Source organism: Dermatophagoides pteronyssinus, unplaced genomic scaffold (genome assembly GCF_027571235.1).
Source record: "Dermatophagoides pteronyssinus isolate colony J.1.1.1.1 unplaced genomic scaffold, Derpt_VIB-CSIC_2022.12 sq0015, whole genome shotgun sequence".
In the NCBI taxonomy this organism is placed as follows: domain Eukaryota; kingdom Metazoa; phylum Arthropoda; class Arachnida; order Sarcoptiformes; family Pyroglyphidae; genus Dermatophagoides; species Dermatophagoides pteronyssinus.
In genome coordinates, this window is record NW_027461539.1 from 315,772 (window position 1) to 339,101 (window position 23,330).

At 31.0% G+C, this 23,330-nt stretch overlaps 8 protein-coding genes across 8 annotated transcripts; 4 read left to right on the plus strand and 4 right to left on the minus strand.

The window, feature by feature from the left end:
- The first annotated feature begins 109 nt into the window (after nucleotides 1-109).
- Nucleotides 110-4,949, plus strand: LOC113791549 (mpv17-like protein 2). The gene is made up of 4 exons (XM_075822159.1): nucleotides 110-244; nucleotides 3,892-4,340; nucleotides 4,404-4,768; nucleotides 4,836-4,949. Exons 2-4 carry the CDS (start codon nucleotides 4,136-4,138, stop codon nucleotides 4,845-4,847), a joined length of 582 nt encoding a protein of 193 aa, XP_075678274.1. The 5' UTR covers nucleotides 110-244; nucleotides 3,892-4,135; the 3' UTR covers nucleotides 4,848-4,949.
- LOC113791683 (solute carrier family 35 member G1-like) lies at nucleotides 645-2,386 on the plus strand. The gene is made up of 2 exons (XM_027341488.2): nucleotides 645-1,272; nucleotides 1,332-2,386. The coding sequence occupies exons 1-2, from the start codon at nucleotides 944-946 to the stop codon at nucleotides 2,221-2,223; spliced, it is 1,221 nt and encodes a 406-aa protein (XP_027197289.2). The 5' UTR covers nucleotides 645-943; the 3' UTR covers nucleotides 2,224-2,386.
- Nucleotides 2,497-3,798, minus strand: LOC113791684 (testis-specific serine/threonine-protein kinase 3-like). Its single transcript, XM_027341489.2, has one exon. The coding sequence runs from the start codon at nucleotides 3,762-3,764 to the stop codon at nucleotides 2,568-2,570; it is 1,197 nt and encodes a 398-aa protein (XP_027197290.1). The 5' UTR covers nucleotides 3,765-3,798; the 3' UTR covers nucleotides 2,497-2,567.
- LOC113791669 (uncharacterized) lies at nucleotides 4,871-14,480 on the minus strand. The gene is made up of 5 exons (XM_027341467.2): nucleotides 14,377-14,480; nucleotides 8,931-14,311; nucleotides 6,455-8,868; nucleotides 5,918-6,392; nucleotides 4,871-5,852 (listed from the first exon to the last, which is right to left on the minus strand). The coding sequence occupies exons 1-5, from the start codon at nucleotides 14,399-14,401 to the stop codon at nucleotides 4,950-4,952; spliced, it is 9,198 nt and encodes a 3,065-aa protein (XP_027197268.2). The 5' UTR covers nucleotides 14,402-14,480; the 3' UTR covers nucleotides 4,871-4,949.
- Nucleotides 14,481-14,794: 314 nt separating this feature from the next.
- Nucleotides 14,795-17,842, minus strand: LOC113791580 (85/88 kDa calcium-independent phospholipase A2-like). Its single transcript, XM_027341373.2, has 2 exons — nucleotides 15,316-17,842; nucleotides 14,795-15,238 (listed from the first exon to the last, which is right to left on the minus strand). The coding sequence occupies exons 1-2, from the start codon at nucleotides 17,733-17,735 to the stop codon at nucleotides 14,845-14,847; spliced, it is 2,814 nt and encodes a 937-aa protein (XP_027197174.2). The 5' UTR covers nucleotides 17,736-17,842; the 3' UTR covers nucleotides 14,795-14,844.
- Nucleotides 17,843-18,805: 963 nt separating this feature from the next.
- LOC142645596 (uncharacterized) lies at nucleotides 18,806-19,682 on the plus strand. The gene has a single exon (XM_075822178.1). The coding sequence runs from the start codon at nucleotides 19,156-19,158 to the stop codon at nucleotides 19,549-19,551; it is 396 nt and encodes a 131-aa protein (XP_075678293.1). The 5' UTR covers nucleotides 18,806-19,155; the 3' UTR covers nucleotides 19,552-19,682.
- Nucleotides 19,683-20,588: 906 nt separating this feature from the next.
- LOC142645594 (uncharacterized) lies at nucleotides 20,589-21,466 on the plus strand. The gene is made up of 2 exons (XM_075822175.1): nucleotides 20,589-20,772; nucleotides 20,843-21,466. Exons 1-2 carry the CDS (start codon nucleotides 20,643-20,645, stop codon nucleotides 21,376-21,378), a joined length of 666 nt encoding a protein of 221 aa, XP_075678290.1. The 5' UTR covers nucleotides 20,589-20,642; the 3' UTR covers nucleotides 21,379-21,466.
- Nucleotides 21,421-22,975, minus strand: LOC113791691 (uncharacterized protein F36G3.2-like). Its single transcript, XM_027341496.2, has 3 exons — nucleotides 22,521-22,975; nucleotides 22,159-22,461; nucleotides 21,421-22,100 (listed from the first exon to the last, which is right to left on the minus strand). Exons 1-3 carry the CDS (start codon nucleotides 22,687-22,689, stop codon nucleotides 21,667-21,669), a joined length of 906 nt encoding a protein of 301 aa, XP_027197297.2. The 5' UTR covers nucleotides 22,690-22,975; the 3' UTR covers nucleotides 21,421-21,666.
- Between the last annotated feature and the right edge of the window lie 355 nt (nucleotides 22,976-23,330).

The following is a 23,330-nucleotide window of genomic DNA, read 5'->3' on the forward strand; positions in this document are numbered from 1 at the left end:
GTTCGTTTGTGATGTTGCAATCTCACATCACCATTCATATAATATGTGAAATTAAAGTTTAAAAGTCTTTGAAAACAAATAAATTCAAACTCAAGATGGCGACATTTTTATATCATTTGACATTCAACAATTGTGCCTTTAAAAAAATAATGATAAAAATGAAAGCAAATTAAACCAAAGTTCTAAACCGTGACCAGAAAAAAACGTTTACATTTTTTTTTGTCTTGCATTCAATCCATTTAATGTAAGTCTGTTGGCAATGACAACAAACCAGAGTTTAAAGATTAATTTTTTTTTGTACAACAACTGATTGTTTAATGATTGATTAATTTGATTATCAGTCAAATGTACCATCTGGTATATTAAAATTGCTTTGCTTGAGAACATTGTTCATGATGATTGATACGACAACAATTCAATTATATTGAAATAAAAATATTTATCATTAAAAGCCATCATTGATTGATGATGATTTTGTTTTTTTTGTTGTTGATGATAACACTTTTGATTTTAACCATTCAAAGTTTAAATAAAATTCGAATTCGAATTATAATGAATACAATGCTTATGCAGTTGTGATTAATTGTTCTTTATTTTTTGTTGGTAATTTATTGGTTAAGGGATTTTCGCATATAAAAGGAATTACGTTTATTCAAGACAAATTTTGTTAACAAATACGACAAGTTGTTACTTTTGTTTCGATTACTCTCGATAAAATAATGTCATTCATTTGATGATAAAATGGTTCGATTTTTTTTTCGTTAACTTATCATTTTATCATTCACTGCTAAAAATGTTCATGGTGAAATTTTTTTTATCGGAAAAAACTTAAAGAGACTTTAGATATATTAGATTCGGATCATTCATTCATCGATGTTTTTGATGTGTTCATCTCGAAAAATTTCTTAGCAATTTTATTTCCAAGTAATCGATCAATCTTTATATGATGGATCAATCTCAACCGACGAAAATTTTTAAGACTTATAATCGTCAGAATTCTTTCAACATACCACAATTCATTCAAAGTCATCATCATTCAGACGAACTTATGGCTTCGATTAGTTCAAATAATAAAATGAATTATCGACCAATTGGTCAAACAATAATTGATGATGATGATGATGATGATGAACCATTAACTGATAAATTGAATCGAAAGATTCCTTTGTTCGGTTTAATTATGTCAATGTTATCGGTCGTTTGTTATTCATTGGCATCATTGATCGTTAAAATTCTTACTGAATATCATGCATTGGAAATCCTTGGTATCAGGTATTTTTTTTTCTATCATATCAGTTTAATAATATCAGCTAATCAGAAACATATATTAGATCTGTTTTTCAACTTATATTTTATTTATCGACAACTTTATATTTTCGATTACCAATATTTGGTCTACCTGGACATCGTTTAGATCTATCACTTCGAGCCATTTTTGGTGCTATAGCAGCAATCACCATTTATATGTCTTATCGTCTAATTCCGTTAGCTGATGCATCGACTATTCAATTTTCAGCTCCTGTTCTGGTTTTTGTTCTTGCTTATTTTATATTGGGTGAACCAATGACATGTTGCCATATATTAATTGGTTTTGTTGCATTGATTGGCGTTGTATTTGTATCCAAACCAAAATTTATCTTACAATTTTTTGATCCTAGCATTTTGGAAAAAGTCAACTATCAAGGTATCCTTTTGGCCATAGTTGCAGCTATATCCACTGCTTTCTCTATGATCATGTTACGAAAATTGAAACAAACACCCGTACATATTGTTGTTCTTTGGTTTTCAACTGTTACAATTATTTCCGCATTTTCTACATTACCATTTATTGCTGAATTTATTTTGCCACAAGATCTACGAAGCTGGCTTTGGTTGTTGGCCATAGGTTTATGTGGTATTGGTGATCAATTGTTCATGACATTAGCATTTAAATATGAATCGGCCGGTATTGTTTCTGTATCACGTACAATGACTATCGTATTAGCATTCATATGGGATACAGTCATTTTAGATGTTATCGTCCATTGGACATCAATCCTTGGTTCTATTTTGGTCATTTTTTCTGTTATTATGTTGGCCATTATTAGATCAGTCGATGATCAAAACGGAATATTTAAAATTTTATGGTCATATATTTGTTGCTGCAGTAAAAGGAATTATACGGATGATGAAAGCGAAAGCGAAAGGGAAAAATTATTGATGAGCTCACCAACTACGGCATAATATGAATTGAAATTGTACAGAAAACATAAATATTTTTTATTTTCCAATATTTTTAACATAGCAAAATTTTTAATTCAATTTCCATTTATAATTGGCTAAAAGATTTGAAAAAAAATTACAAAATGCGTTTTTTTTAAATTAAATAATCAAACCAATGTAAAAATTGATTGTCAATTTTTTTTTTAAATTTATTATCGACACAATTTTAAATTAGAAAATCTTATGATGTGCAGAATCATCAGAGTGATGATGATGTTGTCACTACACTAATGATTGATACATGATTATATATTTTTTATTATTATTATTGAAGAAATAATTTCAAGAAGGTTTTATTAAACTCTCTATACAACTGGATACATCGTGCTGATCAATACACCGGGCGATCGAAATTCACCACATGGTTTTGTTTTTAGCCACGAATGTTCGGCAATTTCACGTATCGTAATTCGTGTTTTTTCATCTGGATCAAGAATTTTTATAATCAAATCATTGGCTTCTTCAGAAATGTTATTTTTTGATGCCGATCGAATAAAATTAGGATATCTAGTTTGTTCTTTAATCATTAAACTTGAATCTGTCCAAGTGAAAGGTAATTTTCCGTTGAGAAGACCAAATAATAATACCCCCATTGCCCAGATATCCGATTTCATTGGATTATATGGTTTTCGTTGAATCAATTGTGGACACATAAATGGTTCGGTACCGCATATAGTGGCCGTTAACTCTATTTGCTTACTGTTTTCATCCAATACCAATTCTTTAGCAAAACCAAAATCAGTCAATTTACAATTGAACTTGTCATCAAGCAAAATGTTATCGAATTTAATATCCCTATGAGCTATTTTTAAATCGTAGTGAATATAAAGAATAGCATCGACTAATTGTCGAAACCATATACGTGCTAATGTTTCGGGACAAGAACCGAATCTTTTTAAAAACATAGTGAGTGTTCCATTACTACAATATTCCATAAAAATGAATAAGCGATTATTTGAACGGATTATATCATAAATTTGTACTACATTAGGATGACGACAATCAATCAATGCTTTTAATTCTCGTGCAACATATCGTTCTCGAAATTTCATCGACATCTTACTTATTTCCAAAATTTTTATTGCCACTAAACGATGATCAATTTTGAATTCACCTTTGTACACTTCACCAAATGAGCCCTGACTTAGTTTTTCTAACAATCTATAATTTTTACGATCAAGTACTGCTTGTGTTTTCGGATCTATTTCGAAAATAATTTTAGGAGTGTTGACAGTTTTTGCTGATTGAAACGATTCATTTGATATTGATACATATTTCGTCATTTGAGAAGAATGTCTTCCATCATCTCGGCTATCGGTGGATTGTTTGATCGGTGAATTTGTTTGTTTTAGATTGGCTCGTATTTGTCGAGATAGATTGTTGTAACGAACTTCGTTTTTCATTGATCTTCTGGCATTTGTTTTCGAACCTTCTCTAACTCTTGACTCATGACTAAATTGTTTTAAACTTAAAGATCGTTTTATGTGGCTACCATCGGACATGATTAAGATGAATGATTAAAATATATAGCAGAACTTGAAAATTTATAGCCATTTTATTCCAAATTGTTAAAAAAATAATTTTATTATATAAAATTTAATTTTATTATATAAAATTCAATTTTATTAGGTTCAACGAGAGAAAAAAAAACAAGATTCTAGATGGCGTAACCGTGAACAATTGTTGAAACTATAAATAGTTACATGTAAAAATAAACAAATCCGAATGAATGGATATCACAGAAAAAAATCACAACGAATTTGTTTAATCTTAGTCAACCTTTATTCTTCGACTACCAAAAATATCAGGATGGTTCAATAATTAATAATTATCCATAATCGACTTTAACATTATTTATTCAGCCATTTTTTAAATGGCTCATCTTTTTGTCAAACGTCTGATAAATAGATTATATTCAAGGCCTTATCTATTATTTACAAACACAGTTACCGGTGTTATTTCGATTTCGATCGGTGATGTTTTGCAACAAAATCTGGAACATCATTGGTCTAATCATTCGAAACAGAAAAATGCAAATGAAGATGATCAACCGTTTGAATGGAATCGTACTAGAACAAGTATTATTTTGTATTTACATTTAATTTTTTTTATTAATAGAATGTATTTGAATTAATTTCCAGAAAACATGATGATTGCAGGAATATATTTCAGCCTTTTTGGACATTGGTGGTATTCGTATTTAGATCGTAAATTTCCATCTCAAATTAAAAGTTCTATTGGCAAAAAACTGATGGCCGAATCAGCTATGGGTCCTTTACTTGTATCATCCGTATTTCTTTTATTTGGCCAAATTAATGAGCAAAAATTGGAAATAACCTTTCAGCGGATACGAAGCAATTTCGGTTTGATTTGTACGGCCGAATGGTTAGTGTTCATTCCGATACAATGGTTAAATTTTGCTTTCGTACCACCTGCATATCGATATTTGTATGTTGCTACTGTATCTATTGGTTACGATGCTTTTCTATCTTATGTTTTCCATAGGGTATGTTGAATTGATATTTTACTGTTTTTGTTCAATTTTTTAATTCCAATTTTTATTTACTTTACAGTTCGAAAGATGAATATACTTTGAATCAGTAAAAAGTTTTGATAATTCATTGTTAATTATTATTTAATAAAATTTTATGATAAGATTTATAAATAAAAAAAATTATAAATATAAATTAATCTTTATGATCTGTATTTTTTGGCGTTAATGATGATATGCTTTGAAATGAACTGTTCGGTGACCTTAATGTTCGCGAATGATATACTTGTAACATTCTTTTGATCACCTTTCCGAATTCTTCCATGTCCATGGCAAAATCGTCTGGTTCGTCTGCCGATACGCAATTGTTGTCAGACGTAGTATCACTAATTGCAGCACGTGGTACTTGATATGAATTGAATGGTGGTATATAAGTTTGTAGACGATATTCATCATCTCTTTTTGTTATTGTTTCGCTGTCGATTTCATGATCGTTTTTGCTATAGTTAGTGATATAGAGAATAGGTTGACTGGTAACAAAAATATTCTCGCAGTTTATCGTGCCCAATGCATAACCCATTTGATGGAAATCTTTCAAAATCATACTCAATGAAAAGCAAATTTCGTATAAATCTTTGGCTGTTAATGGTTCTTTGGTACGAAGAAATTCGTTTAGATTTTGATATCCAGGAGGTGCTTGCATCAATAATTTTACCGGAGGTCGACTTGGTTGTTGTATCATTTGTAAAGGGGATGATACGTGTGATAATATAAAACTCGAATCTTGTTGTCCGTTTGTTTGATTAGCTGCTCTACGAATACTTCCCCCATTCGACTCATTCATACGAATCGATCTCATCGATGCCAAACGATGATCGATTCGTTTTTGTTGTGTTTGTGATCGAAAGTTTGGTATCAACTGTAACAATGTATAAATTGCAGGATTCGTAGCCGAATTAAGCGGTAACACTAATACCGCTATCCAAGAATAAGCAGCGCCTGGAATGTGTATGCCACCTAACGCTAAAAATCCCATCATAATCACCGGAAACCAACAAAGAAAATTTGTGCTCACGATCAATGCCATTTGTAATCCTATCTGAAAGTTTCATTTCGCCATCCATTAAATTAAAAATGAATAATAAATAATAACAATATACATACTTTGCTTTCACGAATTTGTTTTGTTGTTTGAATCATTTGTCGACGTTTTTTAACCGTAATAGCAATCGTTTTATACATATAAAGGTAACAACAAACAATAAATAGAAAGGCAATCAAATTGAACACTAAAAATACGGCAACCGAATATTCCCAACCAGGCCATTTAGTTATGGTAATATGGAATGCAAGACATACACCCGATCTTGAATAGAATTGTCCTTGAAAATAATTGATTGGTAATAATGGTACAAATGATAAGATAAACATAGTAATCCATGTGAATGCCAATAATTTATATGTTAATTTGACGGTAAAACGATAATTTGAAAATGTAAACGAAATGGAAATAAGACGATCGATAGCAATCAATACTAGTGTCACTACAGATGTTTGTAATGATAAAGTTGACAGAAAACCGGCCAATTTACACCATATAGAATTTTTCCAATAATCTGAATTTTCAATATATCGACCACTATTCAAAGACAAAAAAAAATAAATAACTTTTTAAAATTTACATATCAATGATAATTTTACCGATAATATTCATCAACAGAAGCAATCAGGATTAGATAAGTTCCCATAAGAAAATCCGCAAATCCAAGCGACAAAATTAGTGTTGAACTGACACGATTGGTTTTGTTTAATGTTTTAAAACGCCAAATAATGACAAAAAGATTACCGATCAATGCACTGAAGCCTAATATCCATAAAATCAATCGTTGAACAGTTTTCGATAATAAATCTTCACAATCGGATATTTCATCTTGTGGTGGATAACATCGACTAAACGGCACAATACCAGATACCATACAACAAAATTTGAAACTATCGCTTGCTAAACTTCGTAATGATTTTAACATAACAAACATGTCTTTAGAAAAATTCGTAACTGGATTGCCACGAATATCTAGTGACATTAAGGAAATTAGATCATTAAAAGCACCTTTTTCGATCGTATCGATTTGATTGTCAACCAGTGTTAAATGCTGTAATGAACTCATCTGAAGAAAAGAATTCTTGACAATAGTTTTCATTTTTGTATTCGAAATGTTTAATCGTCGTAATGAAACTAGCCCTACAAAAGCACCAGAATGTATTTCTTGTAGTTCATGATTGTGATCCAACATCAGTGTAGTAATTTGTTGCAATCCAGCAAAAGCAGCCGCTTCAATCACTCGAATTCGATTGAATCGTAGATCTAATTTATACAGATTAGTTAGCTGTATAAATTTACGAGAACGAATTATTTCCAATTGATTACTTTGCAAAATCAATTCACCAAGATAAATGTAGCGTGAAAAATCGATGAATGACATATCTGGTCCTAAATTATTACCACTTAGATCTAATTTACGGGTTTCTTTCGAAATATTGGCCAGTATTTCGGTCGTTATGTTTGAATATCGACAATCAACATAATGACCATTGCAAATGCAATTACGAGGACAATTAAGATCGCAAAACCATTCATCATCACCAAGTGGACAATGACGGAAGCCATCGCAAAGCTGATGAAGCCAAACGCAGGAACTTTCATTGGCACATTTGTAATGACCAGGACAGGTGTATCTAGCGCAGCCAATTTCATCCGATCCTCCTACACAATCCCATTTTCCATTGCAAATATAACGATACGGTATACAATAAGAATCCGGACATTTTACATAATCTGGTGGACATTGAAATGATGAACAATTTCGTAAATGAGATACATCACGACAACCTATTTGATATTGTAGTTGATCATATTCATAGATGCATATATGTTTAGATTCAATAATCTGTCCAGAGTTACATTCAAAAAGGTTTGACGATTCAACCTGACAACCGGAATTAATTTTCTTTGAATGTGATTTCCATTCAATGCTTTCGCCCATACATTCTACTGGTCCAACTTGTACATATCCTAGCTGACCAATATGATAAACTTCGCCGAAAGCCACCTGACGAATAGGAAGACGAGTTCGATCTTCAATATAGCCATAATCTCTTGTCCAGTTAAACATCAATCCAGCATCACAATTGCAACGAAAATTTGAGATACAATTGGGATAACAAGCACAAGAATTCGTACGATCAGTTCCCCACGAATATTCTTTACGACCAAGTCTAGAAATCCACCAAGAATTTGGTTTTGGTGAATTGAAATTAAATCTTGATCCTGAACATTCGTAGCTTAAAAATTGACGACAAGAAGCTGAAGCATCAATTACGGCAACAATAAGATCAAAACTGCCTTCATATGTGATGGTTCGTACGTACGAACCTGGAGCATCAAATGACGACCGTACATACAACCTATCTTCCGTGTCATGATTAATAATAGTCGTAGCATGTGTAGAATTCAAGAAACGGCAATAAACTCTTAATGTCAATTTATTTCCAGCAATTGGTTTCAGTTCATAATAGCCATCTTGCATCATACCTTGGTATTTAAGCAAATCTTGACAAGTTTCTTGGCGAGTGTCTATTTTTTGATCACAAAATGATGATGTTTTATTTCGACGGTACCGTTTTTTCAGATGATTAGTTAAACTGGAACCACGTCGCCATCGATATGGTTTTTCATGATAATTATTGGATGATGATGATGAAGGAGTATCAAATACGAAAGGACTTTGATGTTGGTCACTTTGGTTCAACATTGAACATACAGTTTCGTGTTCATCTTCAAAGAATTTTCCAGGACAATCACGATGACGATCACATAAAGCATATACCGGAATACAATTACCATAGTAACATTGAAATGTAGTGTTTAGATTGCATTTTCCACTACAATTATCTTCATCACTTTGATCGCGACAATCATGAATCAAATTACATCTTTTATAATTCGGTATACATTGATCATTGTTACATTTGAATTCGGAATTTTTTTTACAATGACGTCGAATGCAGAATATTTCATCGGATCCATCACCACAATCGTCCACAAAATCACAATACTAGGCAAATTGAAAAAAATACTTTTAAAACGGAAAAAAAGTTGCAACAAGACAATGCTTACCTTTCCAATAGCAATACAATGACTATTAGCACATTGAAATTGTGATTCCAAACATTCATCACTAATTGAACAGCCTTCAGTTTCATCGCTACCATCACGACAATTAGCAGTACCATCACATCGAAATAGATTAGATATTACTTCATAATTGTTACAAACAAAATATCGGTTTGTATCGACTTTTGATCTAATTTTCTTTTTTTTATCTTCACTGATTCTTCGAGTAAATAATGCTCTACGTGGACTATGTTGATGTATGGATGAATTCGAATCCATTTTACAAATATAACTTCGAATTAAACCATCATTATGATTAAGAATCATATTACGATTACGGATGATGGTGGAATTGGTTTGACTGCTATTGTTCATAAGATTAATTGTTGAAGCAATTGTTGTTGCATTATTATTGACTATCTTTACGGTTGGCATAACTTTTTTGCCTAAAGAACACGGTACATCATGCCAATTCAATGTTGAATGAATAGAATGAAAATTAATTACAGTACAATCTTCAAAAGCTCCGCCGTCTGGTTGAGAATATTGATTGAAAAAATTATTCAAATCACCATTCCAACTGATCATCGTCGATTTTGAATGTGAATTATATTCATTTGTATTGGACCAGTTTTTCTGTTGGTGATTCTGTTGTTGTTGTTGTTGAGAAAAGAATGTTGTTTCAGATGAATCTAGTGGCCAGAAACTATTCCTGTACCAATCGGTATAGCTCATAGGATTACCATCAGACCAATTATAGAAACCTTCACGATTTGTATCAATTAATCCGATATAAATACTTTGATGTGGTTTTAGTTTCCATTGTTCTATAATCCAATAATGAACGACATTCATTTCGAGAGAATCAGTAATCGATACTAAATGTCCATCACGTCCTTTAGCTTTTTGTGCACATTTCTCTTCAGCTTCATACCATTGAAGTGATTCTTCTTCTACAAATGCTGCAAAGCAATAACCTCGAAAATAAAGCCAACCATTTGGACAAGAATATATCGGTGTTAACAACAAAGGTATAGCTTCCGGAAGTAAATGATATCGTTCGGCTTTATATTTCAATTTGAATCCACGACCATTACCAGATGAATCTGAACTAAATTCGATCAACAATTCGTTCCAATTGGAAAATATAAATTTTGATGGCTTGTTTGTATTACAATATCTTCCCAGAACCATTCCAGTTGATGGATCAATAAATGAAAGATGGTCAAATAGACAATGTTTAAGTGGTCGATTTGCAGACGATTTTGTCGGATTTTCCTGAGATCCTGCAACATCAAAATCTTCAATAGTTATATTGAAATAATGACCTGCCGGTGCTCGAATCAACCATCGACATCGATGGTTATTAAGATAATTCAAAGGATAATTGATCGAAAGTATTCGACCACAAAGTGAAGTGCAATTATGCAAACGAGAACAGCGTGGATCACCAATTCCACATCCTGGACAATCCGTTTCACGAAATCGTACTAGAAATCCTTGAAACCGAGTCATTGAAAAACGAAAACAGGTATTCAATGTTAATGTTACGGCACCATTGGAGATAATTTTTTTAGGAAAATTTCGTTGAAGAAAAGAATGTGCTGTACGATGAATACCTGAAACAACTGTCGATGGAGCTTCAATGGTAATAAGCGATTTCTGTGGCGAATGATTTATGTATAAACCATCATGACATTTACCGCCACTTTTCTCTGCCGGTGCTAAATCTAGAACAATAAAATCCAGTTCAATATGACGATCCGGTGTGTTTGGCTTAATGTGCCAAACGCAAGACTTATATTGAGCATAATAGAATGGATAATTGGGCGATGAAATAACACCAGGTGTTAAAGCAGTCAATGTTCTTGAGCAGAAATTTTTCTTATCACCGCGACATCCAATCAATTCGAGTCGCATACAAGGTCCGCCACGAAATGCTATGATTTTGATTCGTATGAATCGAGCTACGACCGGTTTAAGCAGATTATACATAACAACTTCATTAGGATCAACATGTTGAGCTTCACATTGAACACATTTGTATATTTTTTGCCTACCAATCGGTTCTTCTTCATATGTCCAAAGTAATGAATCATTTGAAAATAATAGTTGAAAATGTGTAACAAAATAGCTTTTAAATCCATGTGGCATTCCTTGCATTGCCACCCCAACAATGGTTACATAGTTCACCTGATTCCAATTGGATTCATCACTCATCGGTAATTTTGAATCGAAAACAATGTTTGAATTTTGTAGCCGTAAATCGATTTGTATATGTTTATCAGAATCGGTATTGGTAGTACACCAAGCTGCGAAACTATTCAAACGAACATTGTATGGATGATATACAAGACCTTTGCTTGAATCAAAAGTCGATGCCGTTATGGCCGAATCAAGTATTTCTTCTGTAGCCATACCTAATGGTCGACCACAAGATTCTTCGCCGAATACGACCACTTCGCAAAGTTGTAAAGCATCTTGTCTATCTTTCATGAATATGATGACATATTGTCCTTCAATCGGTTGCGTACAATTCAATGTAATATCGGCAAATTCTTCTTCTGTTGTACCGTATGAAGCGCATTCGACTGCCGAAAGAAATGGTTTGTTTACTGGTCTAGTGAGACCACTATCGCCATCATACCATCGTCCATAACCGAATGTATCTGGTGTTGTATCAACTAGCACTTGAAATCCTTTCAATTTATCGGCAATATCATAGTAACAATAATGCAAGGTAAGACCCCGATCAAACAATGTAACTTCAATACGTGGATGTGGATCTTGGAATTTCAGTTTCTGTCCTGAAGCAAAAACTAGATCAGGTAAAGCACCGTAAAGAACGACTTCTTCTTCATAATGGAAAAAATGTTCCATTTCGCTCATATCGGCAACTTCTTGACAAATTCGTCCATATTGAAACAAATAGAATGGTCTTGTTTTCGGAAGATTTATTGGCTTTGTCGGATCACCATCTTCACGACAACAGAAATACAATGTTGTATTGTGTGTTGTATAATCACCTTTTGGCATTGTTCCTTCAATAAAATTAAGCAAATCTGAATTACTTTTATTTAAGCTTTTATCAAACCAAGTGATAGATCCGATTTGAAAACCATCTGGACAAGAATGACCATATTGTAAAATACAATATTTTCCAGGCTGCCATGTACATGTTTCATTTGAATTCTCTGTCGTTTTTCTTTTATCATCGGCATGAACACAAAAATGTTGTTCGATTCCAGTTGATGTGGCGCCGCCTTTAAGCATTATATTTTCGGACCAATAACGAATTTTATCATCATATGGTTTATCATATTGAACTGCATGAAAGCGTTTGCCAGTCAACCATTTTGATCCGCCAATTTTGCCGGATGCTGGACAACCAGAAGCCGGCATTGGCAAAGCATAATTACCAACTGGCCATTCACGATCACATTGTGGTGAAATGTCTGTATGATGTTCAAGCATGATGTTTGGCTGCATTAACGGAGTTTCATGTTTTCCCAGATAACTATAGATTTTTACACCATGAATTCGATGTCGTTTTTGTAGATTGACTCGCCACCAAGGTTCACGTTCATAATTTGTTGACGAACATTTGGCCGCTTCTCGTTGTTCAAAATTATTGTCCACGGCTAGAGATGATTCTCGAGGAGAACGTGTGGAACTTTGATCAGTGGGTCGACCTTCGGCTGCATTTTTTACTGAATTTCTTTTTATTAAACGTTGTTGATGTATGGAACGAACTGTTGCATGAATACCTCTACTATTACCGACTTTTCTCAGTGATGTTTGCAAAATTATTTCCATATAATTAGATTTTGAATGTAATTTTCCAATATTAAAACGATTAATATTACAATAATCAGTTTTGTTTTTGGTATATTTTTCACCATATATTGTCACCAAATCATTATCGCAATAATGTTGACCAGGTGTTGAAATAACATCAAAATCATTGAATTCAATTTGCAATGTATAATTAACATTAGTGGCTATCTGCCATTGATGAATACGTTTTTCGTGATCGATTTTTTTCCCATATAAATAATGTGGAAATGGATAGCCTTGTGAATAGATATAAAGACAGTGATCAGGTTCGACAAAACAATTTGTAGAAAAATTTGGTCCAATATTACAGGTTGGACATTTGGAAAGACGAAATTCGACTTTAAATCCTTTATGATCATTTATTAATGAACGTTGTTGATTACAGGTAATAAATCTTAATTTAAATAATGTTTCCGATCCATCAGTGACATAATAAGGTGGTGATGATTTTTCTCGTCGAATAGAATGTACCAAATACCATTCATGTCCAGAGTAAGTAAATGTTATAGTGCTTTTATTGCTGTTGGTTTTTTGTTTATGAAAAATATCAACTTCGGTTGCATAACGACATCCAGGTACGCTCACATAAGCACCATGATGAATTATATCGTATTCGGGAAAAACCATTTCAATCCATTGGCCATTATCAACAGTAATGATCCATTCATAACGTCGAAAAGCAGGTGGATAACGATTAGGATAACCTGGTGATGTTATTGTTACCGGAGCTTTAAAATGACCTAATGAAGCATTTCGATGTCCATAGGATCGACAAATTAATGGTCCTAATGTATAACGTCCAACTTCATATGATTCTCCAGTGTCACCGAATCTAAGTTGTGTTACAGGTAAACGTTCTTTGCTCAATAATAACCCTGAATCTTCAAGCCAATCTGTTTTCATGTTTGCATCACAATTACATGTTGAATTTTTCACTGTAGGATGGCAATAAGGAAAACAGCCACAACTATTGGAATCAGGTTCAGCACCACCCCAATAAGTACGTGTTCGACCATTACGATCTAACCACCAACTATGATAATGTTGAAACCAAAAACTAAACACTGAACCTTTACAATCCCAACGTATGTACTGTTGACAACTGAATGATGAATTGATAATCATTTCGATCTGTCGCATAAACAATTGATGGTCATTTTTCGATGATGATGATGATGATGATGATTGTCGCCGAAAGTGGCCATAGTTGTATATGATATTACGTTCAAAAGATCCCGGAGATTCATATCCTTGAACTAATCGTGGCTCTTCTGAATCATGATGAATTATGGTTTTCACTTCAAAAACCTTTTCACTTTCATCAAGATAAACACCATCGATTTGTGAATCATCATCCAATGCTGATGACAAATCACATTCAACTTGAATACCGATGTTGAATGATTCAGTTGAATCATCTAAAATAAGTGTATAATTTCCCGAATCACGTAGACCATATTGTTGCCATAATTGGGCACAATTTTTTGCAAAAAATTCTGTCGAATTTAATTGCTGAATACTTGTTTGATAATGTACAAATAAAATAACTAAGATAGGGTTAGAATATACATTAGAATCTTGGATAAAATGCCATTCTTTTCACAAAACTTACCAAATGAATACCAAATTCTAAACATATCACATGTATAATCAAAAAAAAAGTAATAAATTATCTATCAATAAATAATTTTTTTTTCCAAATTTCAAAAATTCAATATATTCGTCATGTTGAATTAAGAAATGAAAAAATCAACATAAATATTTTTTTGCTCATATCATATCATGGATAGGATCCATGAAATTGCATTCAGTTTAGATTTTGTTCATCTTATCATCATTGTTGCATTGTTGTTGTTTGTAAAATTGTTGTGATTACAAATGTTTGTTTATATGCGGCCAAAAAAATTTTTCATTTATTTATTTATTTTCTTATTTTGCATATTTATCAAAATCATTAAAAACTCATCGAGATAAAATTTAAATCATATTCAAGATAATGTGAATATATAATCAAAAAAAAAAAAAATAAATAAATAAATATGATTTGATTTAATTATTTAACATTGACAAATTTTAGATTTTATTTTTTATCAGGGTTTTCTTTCGTTTCAAGTGTTTCTGTTTCGGTTGTTGTTTTCGTTAAGTTGATCGAATTATTTGTTGACTGTTGTTGATCATTAATTTTATTTTCATTTGTTTTGGCGATTTCTGGTATTTTGGCTATTTCTGGTATTTTTTCTGTTAATGATGTATGTGATGATGAAATCGATGATGATTCGGTAAAACATGTAAATTTATTCAAATAATCGGCTATACGACAAAGTTCATCTCGTTTCAAGTACATAAAACGTTTTGTTTCCCAAAGAGCATTGATAATTTTGAAATCTAATGTTTCGTCTAATTCGATTAATTTATCGAACACTGGATTGATACGAAAATAAAGAATATTTGTGGCTGAACAAAAAGCTTCGGCTCTAAATAAAATAAAATATTAAGAAAATTCGATTGAAAGTTTGTAAAATATAAAATCTAATATGATCAAACTATTTACCTGTTTACAATGTGATTATCCGTGTTACAGATTTCATTTAAAAGTAATGAAGCCATCTGATACATGTATCTTATCTGATTGTTTAACTCAGTCAATCGCAATGAAAAGGCACCAATATCGATTGCTTTCGATTCTTCGATTTGTTGTTGACCAGTTCCAAATGACAATACAAATCGAAGCTTATGACATTCCGATTCACGACCCACTTCTCTCAAAGCTATATTACGAAATTCAATTTCAGTCATAGCATCTAATGTAGGATTACATGAAATTAGTCCACCATCAATGTATGGTCCAAATGTTTTAAAGTATGTTGGTGCCGATCCGGATGCTCTACAAGCTTGCCAAACTAATTGTTCACGACTTGGTAGCCGAATGAAACCTTTATCAAAATCTGGTAATTTTAAAATCTCATTATGAGATTCATAACTTCGAAACAAATGTAATTTCATGGGTTTTCGATCAATTAATCCTGCTGGTATTATAACCATTCTATGATAATTCGTAAGTAAATCTTCCATCCTGACTTCGGAACCGATAATTCCTTTGAGTAATTTTTCCAATGGTTCCGCATCATAAGGTCGCTCACCGATAAATACTTTGTCTTTAAATTGCATATAAATATTACGTATATGTGATAACGGTGTTCCAGTAACTAAAAATATAACTAGAAAAGATCCAGTACTAGTTCCAGTAATCCAATGAAAATAATCAATAATAGGTCGTTTTAGATATTTTTGTAATTCAATCATTAATTGTACTGTGATCAATCCTTTTATTCCTCCCCCATCTAAAGCTAAAAGATTGACATTTTCATTGGATATTTTTTCGTTTGTATCTTTTTTCATTTCTTCATTGAAATGTTTTTGATTTTTAATATTTCTAAATATACTTTCATATTGTTTTGTCAATTCAATCAATGCCGGACTCCATTTACCATCAAAATCTCCACCCTCTCGACATCCAGCGTTACAATTTTTTTGATCACCCGAACATCTCTTAGCACCCAATGATGATAGAACAAATAATATTTGTGCTGAAAATGGTGACTCTTTGGCCGCTAAATGTCTTGCCGATTCTTTAGCTTTGTTAAGAATATCAATATCAGCATCAAATACGACCAATGTCTGGGTCAATGTTATCTCATCAATTTTGACCGCATGATGTAATGGTGTGTTGCCAAATTTATTCTGAACATTTACACGAGCACCAGAGCAAAGTAATGTGAGTACACATCGAAGACGATTACGTTTAACCATTAAATGTAATGGTGTATCTTCATTCATATTAGGTGTATTGAGTCTGATTTTATAAGCAATCAATTTTTCTAACAATCTTCGATGTTTTGCCCAATGTAATGGACTTCCAGCCATTACAATATCCTGTATATCAATATCCAATAAATCTTGTTCAGTAAATTGAACAATATGCGGTGTCTGTGGTGATTTCATTTTCTTTTTTCTGGATCCAACTCTCTTTTTGGAAGATGTTGTTTGCTGAGAATATTCCATCGATTTCACCTTTTGTTTTGGTGGTGGTAATGTTAACATACGAGTGGTTAGACCGAATTTCAAAAATTCAAATACCACGTTATAATTTTGGGAGAAACAAGCTAAATGCAAAGCCGTAGACCCTTGATAATTTTTCCATAAAATGCGGTTAAACATGTTCGGTTGATAGAGAATCTTGGTAAAAATTTCATGTGTCGATAAAGCGGCTGAATGTAAAAAAGAGTACTGTTTGCTATCTCTCAAATTAAGATCTGGTAACAAATCAAGAATATTCTGCACAATTAATGGCCAACGATGATTGATGGCCAAATGTAATGGTGTCATTCTATCATCATCCATTTGTAGATTAATTTCAATAGACACTATATCACGTGATTCTTTGAAATGTGTTTCAAGTCCAAGACGAGCAGCTATATGAGTACTTGACCATTGACAATTAATTTTTAATGATTCCATTATTAATTGTAACTGTTCAAATGCTGTAGATTTTGTCATAGAAATTGATTTACTTAGTCTGTTCAATGATCGACAAAAATATTCAAAATATTGTTCGCCAATTATTATAGAAGTTGTATGATAGACAATAAATGAATATGAACCTCCACGACTATAAACTATCTCATAATAGACTGAATCTTTTTCACTTTTCTCTGAATCCTCATTACTATTTTTTGTTTCCAATGTAACCAAATTAGAATACAATGATAAATTTTTTTCTTGTTTTAGTTGTTTTCGTGACTTTTCAAACTTGGATAAATCATTGATATCGATAACTTCGAAATTTTCTTTAAATAATATGACTTTGTCGGACAATGTAAACGTTTTAGTACGATTGGTTTGATTGTTTTGATTGGCACCATTTATAGCTTTGCTCACATTGGTCCATAATTTGTCAAGTATTTTTGGCATATTTTGTCATTCAAAATGTCAACTAAAATTATTTGATTTGATTTCAATAAATCCTAATTCATTGTCAATTGTTGTCGGTGATTGATTACCAATTATTATTATTGTTTGGAAATTTGATTTTTTTTTCATAATTAAATTAAAATTCAATTATGTTACTATTGTTGCTAGTTATCAATATTATACAACCACAAGACTATGGCCAGTATAATAAAAAGAAGAAATTTGATTGCATTTGGAAAATTTTTTTGCTATTTCTCTACACACTTATCATATTTCATTGCAATTGATTGATTTACAGCAACTGACAACAGAATATTCAAGAGAAAACAAAATTGATAATTTAAAAGATGGTCATAAGAAAAAAATTTCCACAAAATTGAAAAAATTTGGAAATAAAATGAAATAAACACATGAAATAATCAACAATCTTTAAAACATGTTTTCAAACAAGTATTCGAAAATGAAGAGAAAAACTTGAGTATCCACATGAATGAAATTCAAAGAGAGTAAAAACGATTAAATCTTTAAAATTTATTTCCATGGAAAGAGAGAGAAAAAACATGCTTTTTTCTTTGCATTCAAATTTCAAATGAACACATAGTCATTTGTTTGAGATTTGAATTTCATACGTTTGTTGCCGGTTCATAATTTTAGTTTTACAATGTGTGTGGATGTGTTTAAGGTTATATAACCTGTTGACCTGAATTATAATTGTTGCAAAACTAGTTCATATTTTTGTTGTTGTTGTTGTTCATATCTGGGTGCCGTTTCTCCAATCTGATCATTTAGTTCCTGTATTTTTTTTTAACATTTAAACAAGTTAGATTATACGGAACAAATTATAACAACAATAAATGTTATAACCGAGTTTTTTTTTGTTATTGTGTACTGAGCTTTCTTCAATTGATTTATAAACCAATTCAAACAAACCGACCCATAAATAGATGCTTTGTCATCATTGATGAAATGAATAAATTTTATCCATAATATTACACAGTCCTATGATTATCACAATTGAATCTTGGACATTATAATACATCAAATGATCATTATCATTCATTTAAATATAGAAACCAGTCCTATTGTGCTGTTTGATTGATCAAAAAAAAAAATAACGCAACATTTGAAAAAAAGAAAAGAAAAATCGGAACAAGTCTCTCTTCTTAGGAAGATATTTTCGGAAATTGCAATTGTATTGAAAGTGTAAAGAAGAAAAAAAAGAGAAACTCTCACTTTTTAACATTCTTCCTGTGTCTAAATATTTTTCGATGTCCGATCATCATCATCATTCACGCAGTTTGTCGATTATCATTTCCTCGATTTTCATTTCATTGAATTCTTTTCACTATAGTGTTTTTTTTCCACTTGTCAAAATCATATATTGATTTTTTTTCAAAAAATCATTTTATTGAAAATAACAATGCTTAATCTAGATGATCTGGAAACAATGCCAGATATTTATGAATTTATTAAACCTGAAGAAATCATTGAAGAAACAAATATACATCAACAATCATCAACATCGACAATAAGTAATATCGAATCGGATTCATTAATATCGACATTATCACCACCGCCACCAACAACCATCAATCAGCAACGAAATTCGAATACTGAATCATTGGAAACAAATTCCAATAATAATGATGTTCATTTATCACCATCATCAACGGTAATCAAGAATCAAACTGAATCACAATTTTTCGATTTTATATTCTTTTTCTGTTCATTATTGGATTTTTTTATCGTACAACCAATGAATTATTTTACATCCGAAGAAAATGTATCTAGTCTTCCATTCTATTTCAGTAGTTGAAATAGTAAATGAATGAGAATGAATTCGAAATTTGGTCGATAATGTATTCATCGCTATTAAAACTTATTTACATTTCTATTAATAATAATTATTTTGTTGACACTGTATCATAAGCTAATTAAATGAATAAAAATTCTAATTATTTCAAAAAATAAATGACTTATATTATCAATACCTTGTTTTTTTTTCTGTACATTGTAAGTTTCCATAATGGTTTTGCTACAAAATTTGGAATATCTTAAGGAAGTAATAAGTAATATTTTTTGTAAATGAATGTTTAATTCATTACGATAATGACGAACATTGACAAATAACATTCGATAAATGTTTAGTACGTTTTTCTTGAAATCGATTTTTTTTTGTTGAATCGAAATAGGAAATTTGATTCGACAGTATTTTCGTTTGTTTTCTCATTTATACCACAATGCAGTGCCAAAAATTTTTTTTGGCATACAAATTGAATCAAACAATAAAAATTGATGTATTGAAACCATCATGATTTATCGATATCAGAATACTCATTTAAAATCATTAGCTGTTATTGTTCAATTTTTTCGGTAAGTAATTTTTCTCATATTTGATCTGATATTGATGCTTATTAACATCAAAGATTTTTGGGTATTTTTAATGGCCTAATCGATACAACAAATATAGAAGCAAAAATTCATTGGAAATTTACCTGGAATTTTTTATTCAAATTAAAATGGCTATTTATAAGTTTATTGTATACATCAATAACGATTATGATGACCACTAAAAAGATTATACAAAGACAAGATTCAACGAGTAGTTTATTTGACGATAATCTAGCTGATAATGCTGACACAACCATACAATATTTGCCACGTTTTCTTTTCAATGCAATTGTGATTCTATTTATCAGTGAAAACTTTTTCAATTGGATACATTTTAATTGGTTATCAGGTAGTAAATTAATCAAACATTTGGCTAATATGGCTATTTTAAATGTTGATCGCAATGTTCGTCTTGGTTTAAGAATCATTATATGCTATTTGATAATATTTGTAATGGTGGCTATTTTTTCGTTTGTAATTTATAATCAAGAAAATCATGCTCTTTCATTTACAGAAATGATTATTCGATATATTGTTGTTAATTTGTACTTTTTTACTGGTCATTATCAATGTTGTATCTTTGCTTACATAATGATTATTTATCGTCATCAGATATATGAAGTTCGAAAACGTTATGCTTTCATGAGTAGGTTTCATTTTTTTTTTTTTTTGAAATAAATAAAACTTTTGTACTCATTTTGTTTTTATTTTTAAAGCCACAAAACATTTATATCATACTCATCAAGAACTATTGGAATTACAAAAACATTATGAACAGACAAAAATTCTAATCGAAAAATCAATATTTATGACAGTTATTTCAAATACATTTATGACAATCATACTTTTTAGTATGATGATCAATATGAGTTTATATAATTTTAAAATCAATGGTATCATCAGTTATCTTTTACCACAATCAGTAATCAAATTGTTAATCATAATATATTTTGGTCAATTGCCTAGTCAAGAATTACATCATCTAGTTTGGCGTCTTCGTCATCGAACAATGCATTGGAGTGCAATCAATTGGCTTTGTTTATTGCGATTGGAATCAATGATTGAACAATTTCAATTTCGATTGTTTGCATTTTTCAATATTACACATCAATTACTTATTGCGATGGTAGCATTAATTCTTGAATCATTACTTTTGTTGGTACAGGTTGGCAGTATGGCAGTCATCAATATGAATACTGAAAATTCTCTTAAAAAATATATGAATTTTTTTGATGGCGATGAATTGAATTAAATAATATTTTTTTTTATATAAAAAACTTTCATCTGATAGTGGTCAAGAACAAAATGATTGCCATTTTTATTTAAAATAACATAAACGAAAACACCAAATCAGATGAAAGATTATCCATTATATTATTGGCATCTATTGAATAAATTGCCAAATATTGGCAAGTAAATTCTATAAAGAAATATTCATGTTTAACAACTAGAAATAAAAACAAAATAACAAATTCATTCATTATTTTCAATTTTGAATTTTGAATTAACCATTAGATGATTAATGATCAATCTACAAACTTTAAAAAGGATAAAATTGAGAAGGACTATTACAGATGATATTACCAAAATTGGCTTGAATATCATATTCGGTAAACATAATATTTAATGTTTTAATATTTTCTAATCCAAGTTTTTGCGAAGCTAATGTTGTCGCTTCCGTATTGATATCCCAACATTCCATGAAAACTTTATCGAATCCAGCAAATTTTTGTAAAGCATTATACATTAATGCTTCAGCTATTTCAACCGAAGTTGCATACAATGGTTGCGGAATAATTGTTGAAAATTGATTCGATCGACGAAATATACCATATCCCATGACTTTACCACTGTGAATATCTCTAGCCATCATACCGACCGAACTAGATTCTCCAATTGAATATTGAATAAACTGTGTACGATTGAATCCACAAACTTGTTCATCATAAGCGATCACATCGGGTAGGTTGTAAACTAGAAAATAATTATCATATCACAAAGATTAGCACATAGCAAGTTTACCTTATCTCACCATTAATCCATTCGAAATCACAATCTTCATGATATTTGTTTAGCATAAATAAATGAGGATAACCACAATATTGTACCAATTTACGTGACGGTATCACACAAAAGCCGGATTTTTCTCGGTATTTGAAAACATTTTTTGGTGATGCCAAAATTCCACAATTACGATTTGAACAATGTGCGATACATCGGCTCCATAAAAGATTTCCAATACCGAAACGTCGATATCGAGGCGCAATAGAATATTCACCAAACGTAGCACATTTAGTGTTCATATTAAATCCACTGCAAACACCGATGACTTTTCCTGTTGTTTTTGTCTTAATATAAAGTTTTTTTTCAACATTGTTATTTAATGAAACTTACCGCTATCAATATCTTCAGCAACGTGAAGACAATTGTGATCGATTTTCATCATAGTCACATTCACTTGATCACCCAAATACATAAAGGCATCATGACACAAAGCCAGAATGTCATCATTATCGTACAAATTCATTGCACGAATGATGCAATTCGGTATTTCAGATGGCATTATTACCTTTATCTGAATTGCAATTATCAAATAGAATGACTGTTGAATTGAAATATTGAAATCATGGCTTATGTTTCAAGAATTTATCGATTTATTTAACAAAAACAATTTAGACTGCTGACCAAATTTGTTTTTGTCATCGTCTTTTATTCAGGAATCCTGCTACTTCATAAAATCATTCTGTTTGGCCTTGATCTGGTTATTCTTTGTTAACTGATCATATAAATTCTCATGAATTAGCCTACTGAGACTGTTTGAAATGTCCGGTACACGTATTGTTGTATAGGTGAAGACAATTTTGTCATAATGATTACAAAAACAACAAAAAAAAATTAATATATGATCATTTATCATATATGCATAGCGACCGACCAGTCATATCAACTATACACCAACCCTATTTAGGTTTATTAAAAGAAAAAATTATCATTCGACCACATTCGAACAATTTCTGTTTAGACATTGAAATGACCGTTAAAATGATAAAATTCTTTTTTCTTTTCTTTTTTTTTTAATTTCAAGAATCAACGATTGTTTATCTCAATTCAAATTTTATATATTTGACAAAAAATTTAGGTTAATCAATTCTGATGTTCAAAAACTAAACAATCATTAACAACACAAAAAAAACATTGTAAAAG

What these genes read in the sequence shown, in the direction of transcription:
- LOC113791683 (XM_027341488.2), top strand. Translation starts at nt 944, where the DNA reads ATGATGGATCAATCTCAACCGACGAAAATTTTTAAGACTTATAATCGT. An exon ending in TTGGAAATCCTTGGTATCAG is followed by an intron (nt 1,273 to 1,331) that starts GTATTTTTTTTT and finishes AACATATATTAG; the next exon opens with ATCTGTTTTTCAACTTATAT.
- LOC113791684 (XM_027341489.2), bottom strand. Translation starts at nt 3,764, where the DNA reads ATGTCCGATGGTAGCCACATAAAACGATCTTTAAGTTTAAAACAATTT.
- LOC113791549 (XM_075822159.1), top strand. Translation starts at nt 4,136, where the DNA reads ATGGCTCATCTTTTTGTCAAACGTCTGATAAATAGATTATATTCAAGG. An exon ending in ATGGAATCGTACTAGAACAA is followed by an intron (nt 4,341 to 4,403) that starts GTATTATTTTGT and finishes ATTAATTTCCAG; the next exon opens with AAAACATGATGATTGCAGGA.
- LOC113791669 (XM_027341467.2), bottom strand. Translation starts at nt 14,401, where the DNA reads ATGTTTAGAATTTGGTATTCATTTG. An exon ending in TAGAATTTGGTATTCATTTG is followed by an intron (nt 14,312 to 14,376) that starts GTAAGTTTTGTG and finishes ACCCTATCTTAG; the next exon opens with TTATTTTATTTGTACATTAT. An exon ending in TCTGTTGATGAATATTATCG is followed by an intron (nt 6,393 to 6,454) that starts GTAAAATTATCA and finishes GTCTTTGAATAG; the next exon opens with TGGTCGATATATTGAAAATT.
- LOC113791580 (XM_027341373.2), bottom strand. Translation starts at nt 17,735, where the DNA reads ATGCCAAAAATACTTGACAAATTATGGACCAATGTGAGCAAAGCTATA. An exon ending in GATAATCACATTGTAAACAG is followed by an intron (nt 15,239 to 15,315) that starts GTAAATAGTTTG and finishes TATTTTATTTAG; the next exon opens with AGCCGAAGCTTTTTGTTCAG.
- LOC142645596 (XM_075822178.1), top strand. Translation starts at nt 19,156, where the DNA reads ATGCTTAATCTAGATGATCTGGAAACAATGCCAGATATTTATGAATTT.
- LOC142645594 (XM_075822175.1), top strand. Translation starts at nt 20,643, where the DNA reads ATGATTATTCGATATATTGTTGTTAATTTGTACTTTTTTACTGGTCAT. An exon ending in AAAACGTTATGCTTTCATGA is followed by an intron (nt 20,773 to 20,842) that starts GTAGGTTTCATT and finishes TTATTTTTAAAG; the next exon opens with CCACAAAACATTTATATCAT.
- LOC113791691 (XM_027341496.2), bottom strand. Translation starts at nt 22,689, where the DNA reads ATGCCATCTGAAATACCGAATTGCATCATTCGTGCAATGAATTTGTAC. An exon ending in TGCTGAAGATATTGATAGCG is followed by an intron (nt 22,462 to 22,520) that starts GTAAGTTTCATT and finishes CAAAAACAACAG; the next exon opens with GAAAAGTCATCGGTGTTTGC. An exon ending in TGATTTCGAATGGATTAATG is followed by an intron (nt 22,101 to 22,158) that starts GTGAGATAAGGT and finishes ATTATTTTCTAG; the next exon opens with TTTACAACCTACCCGATGTG.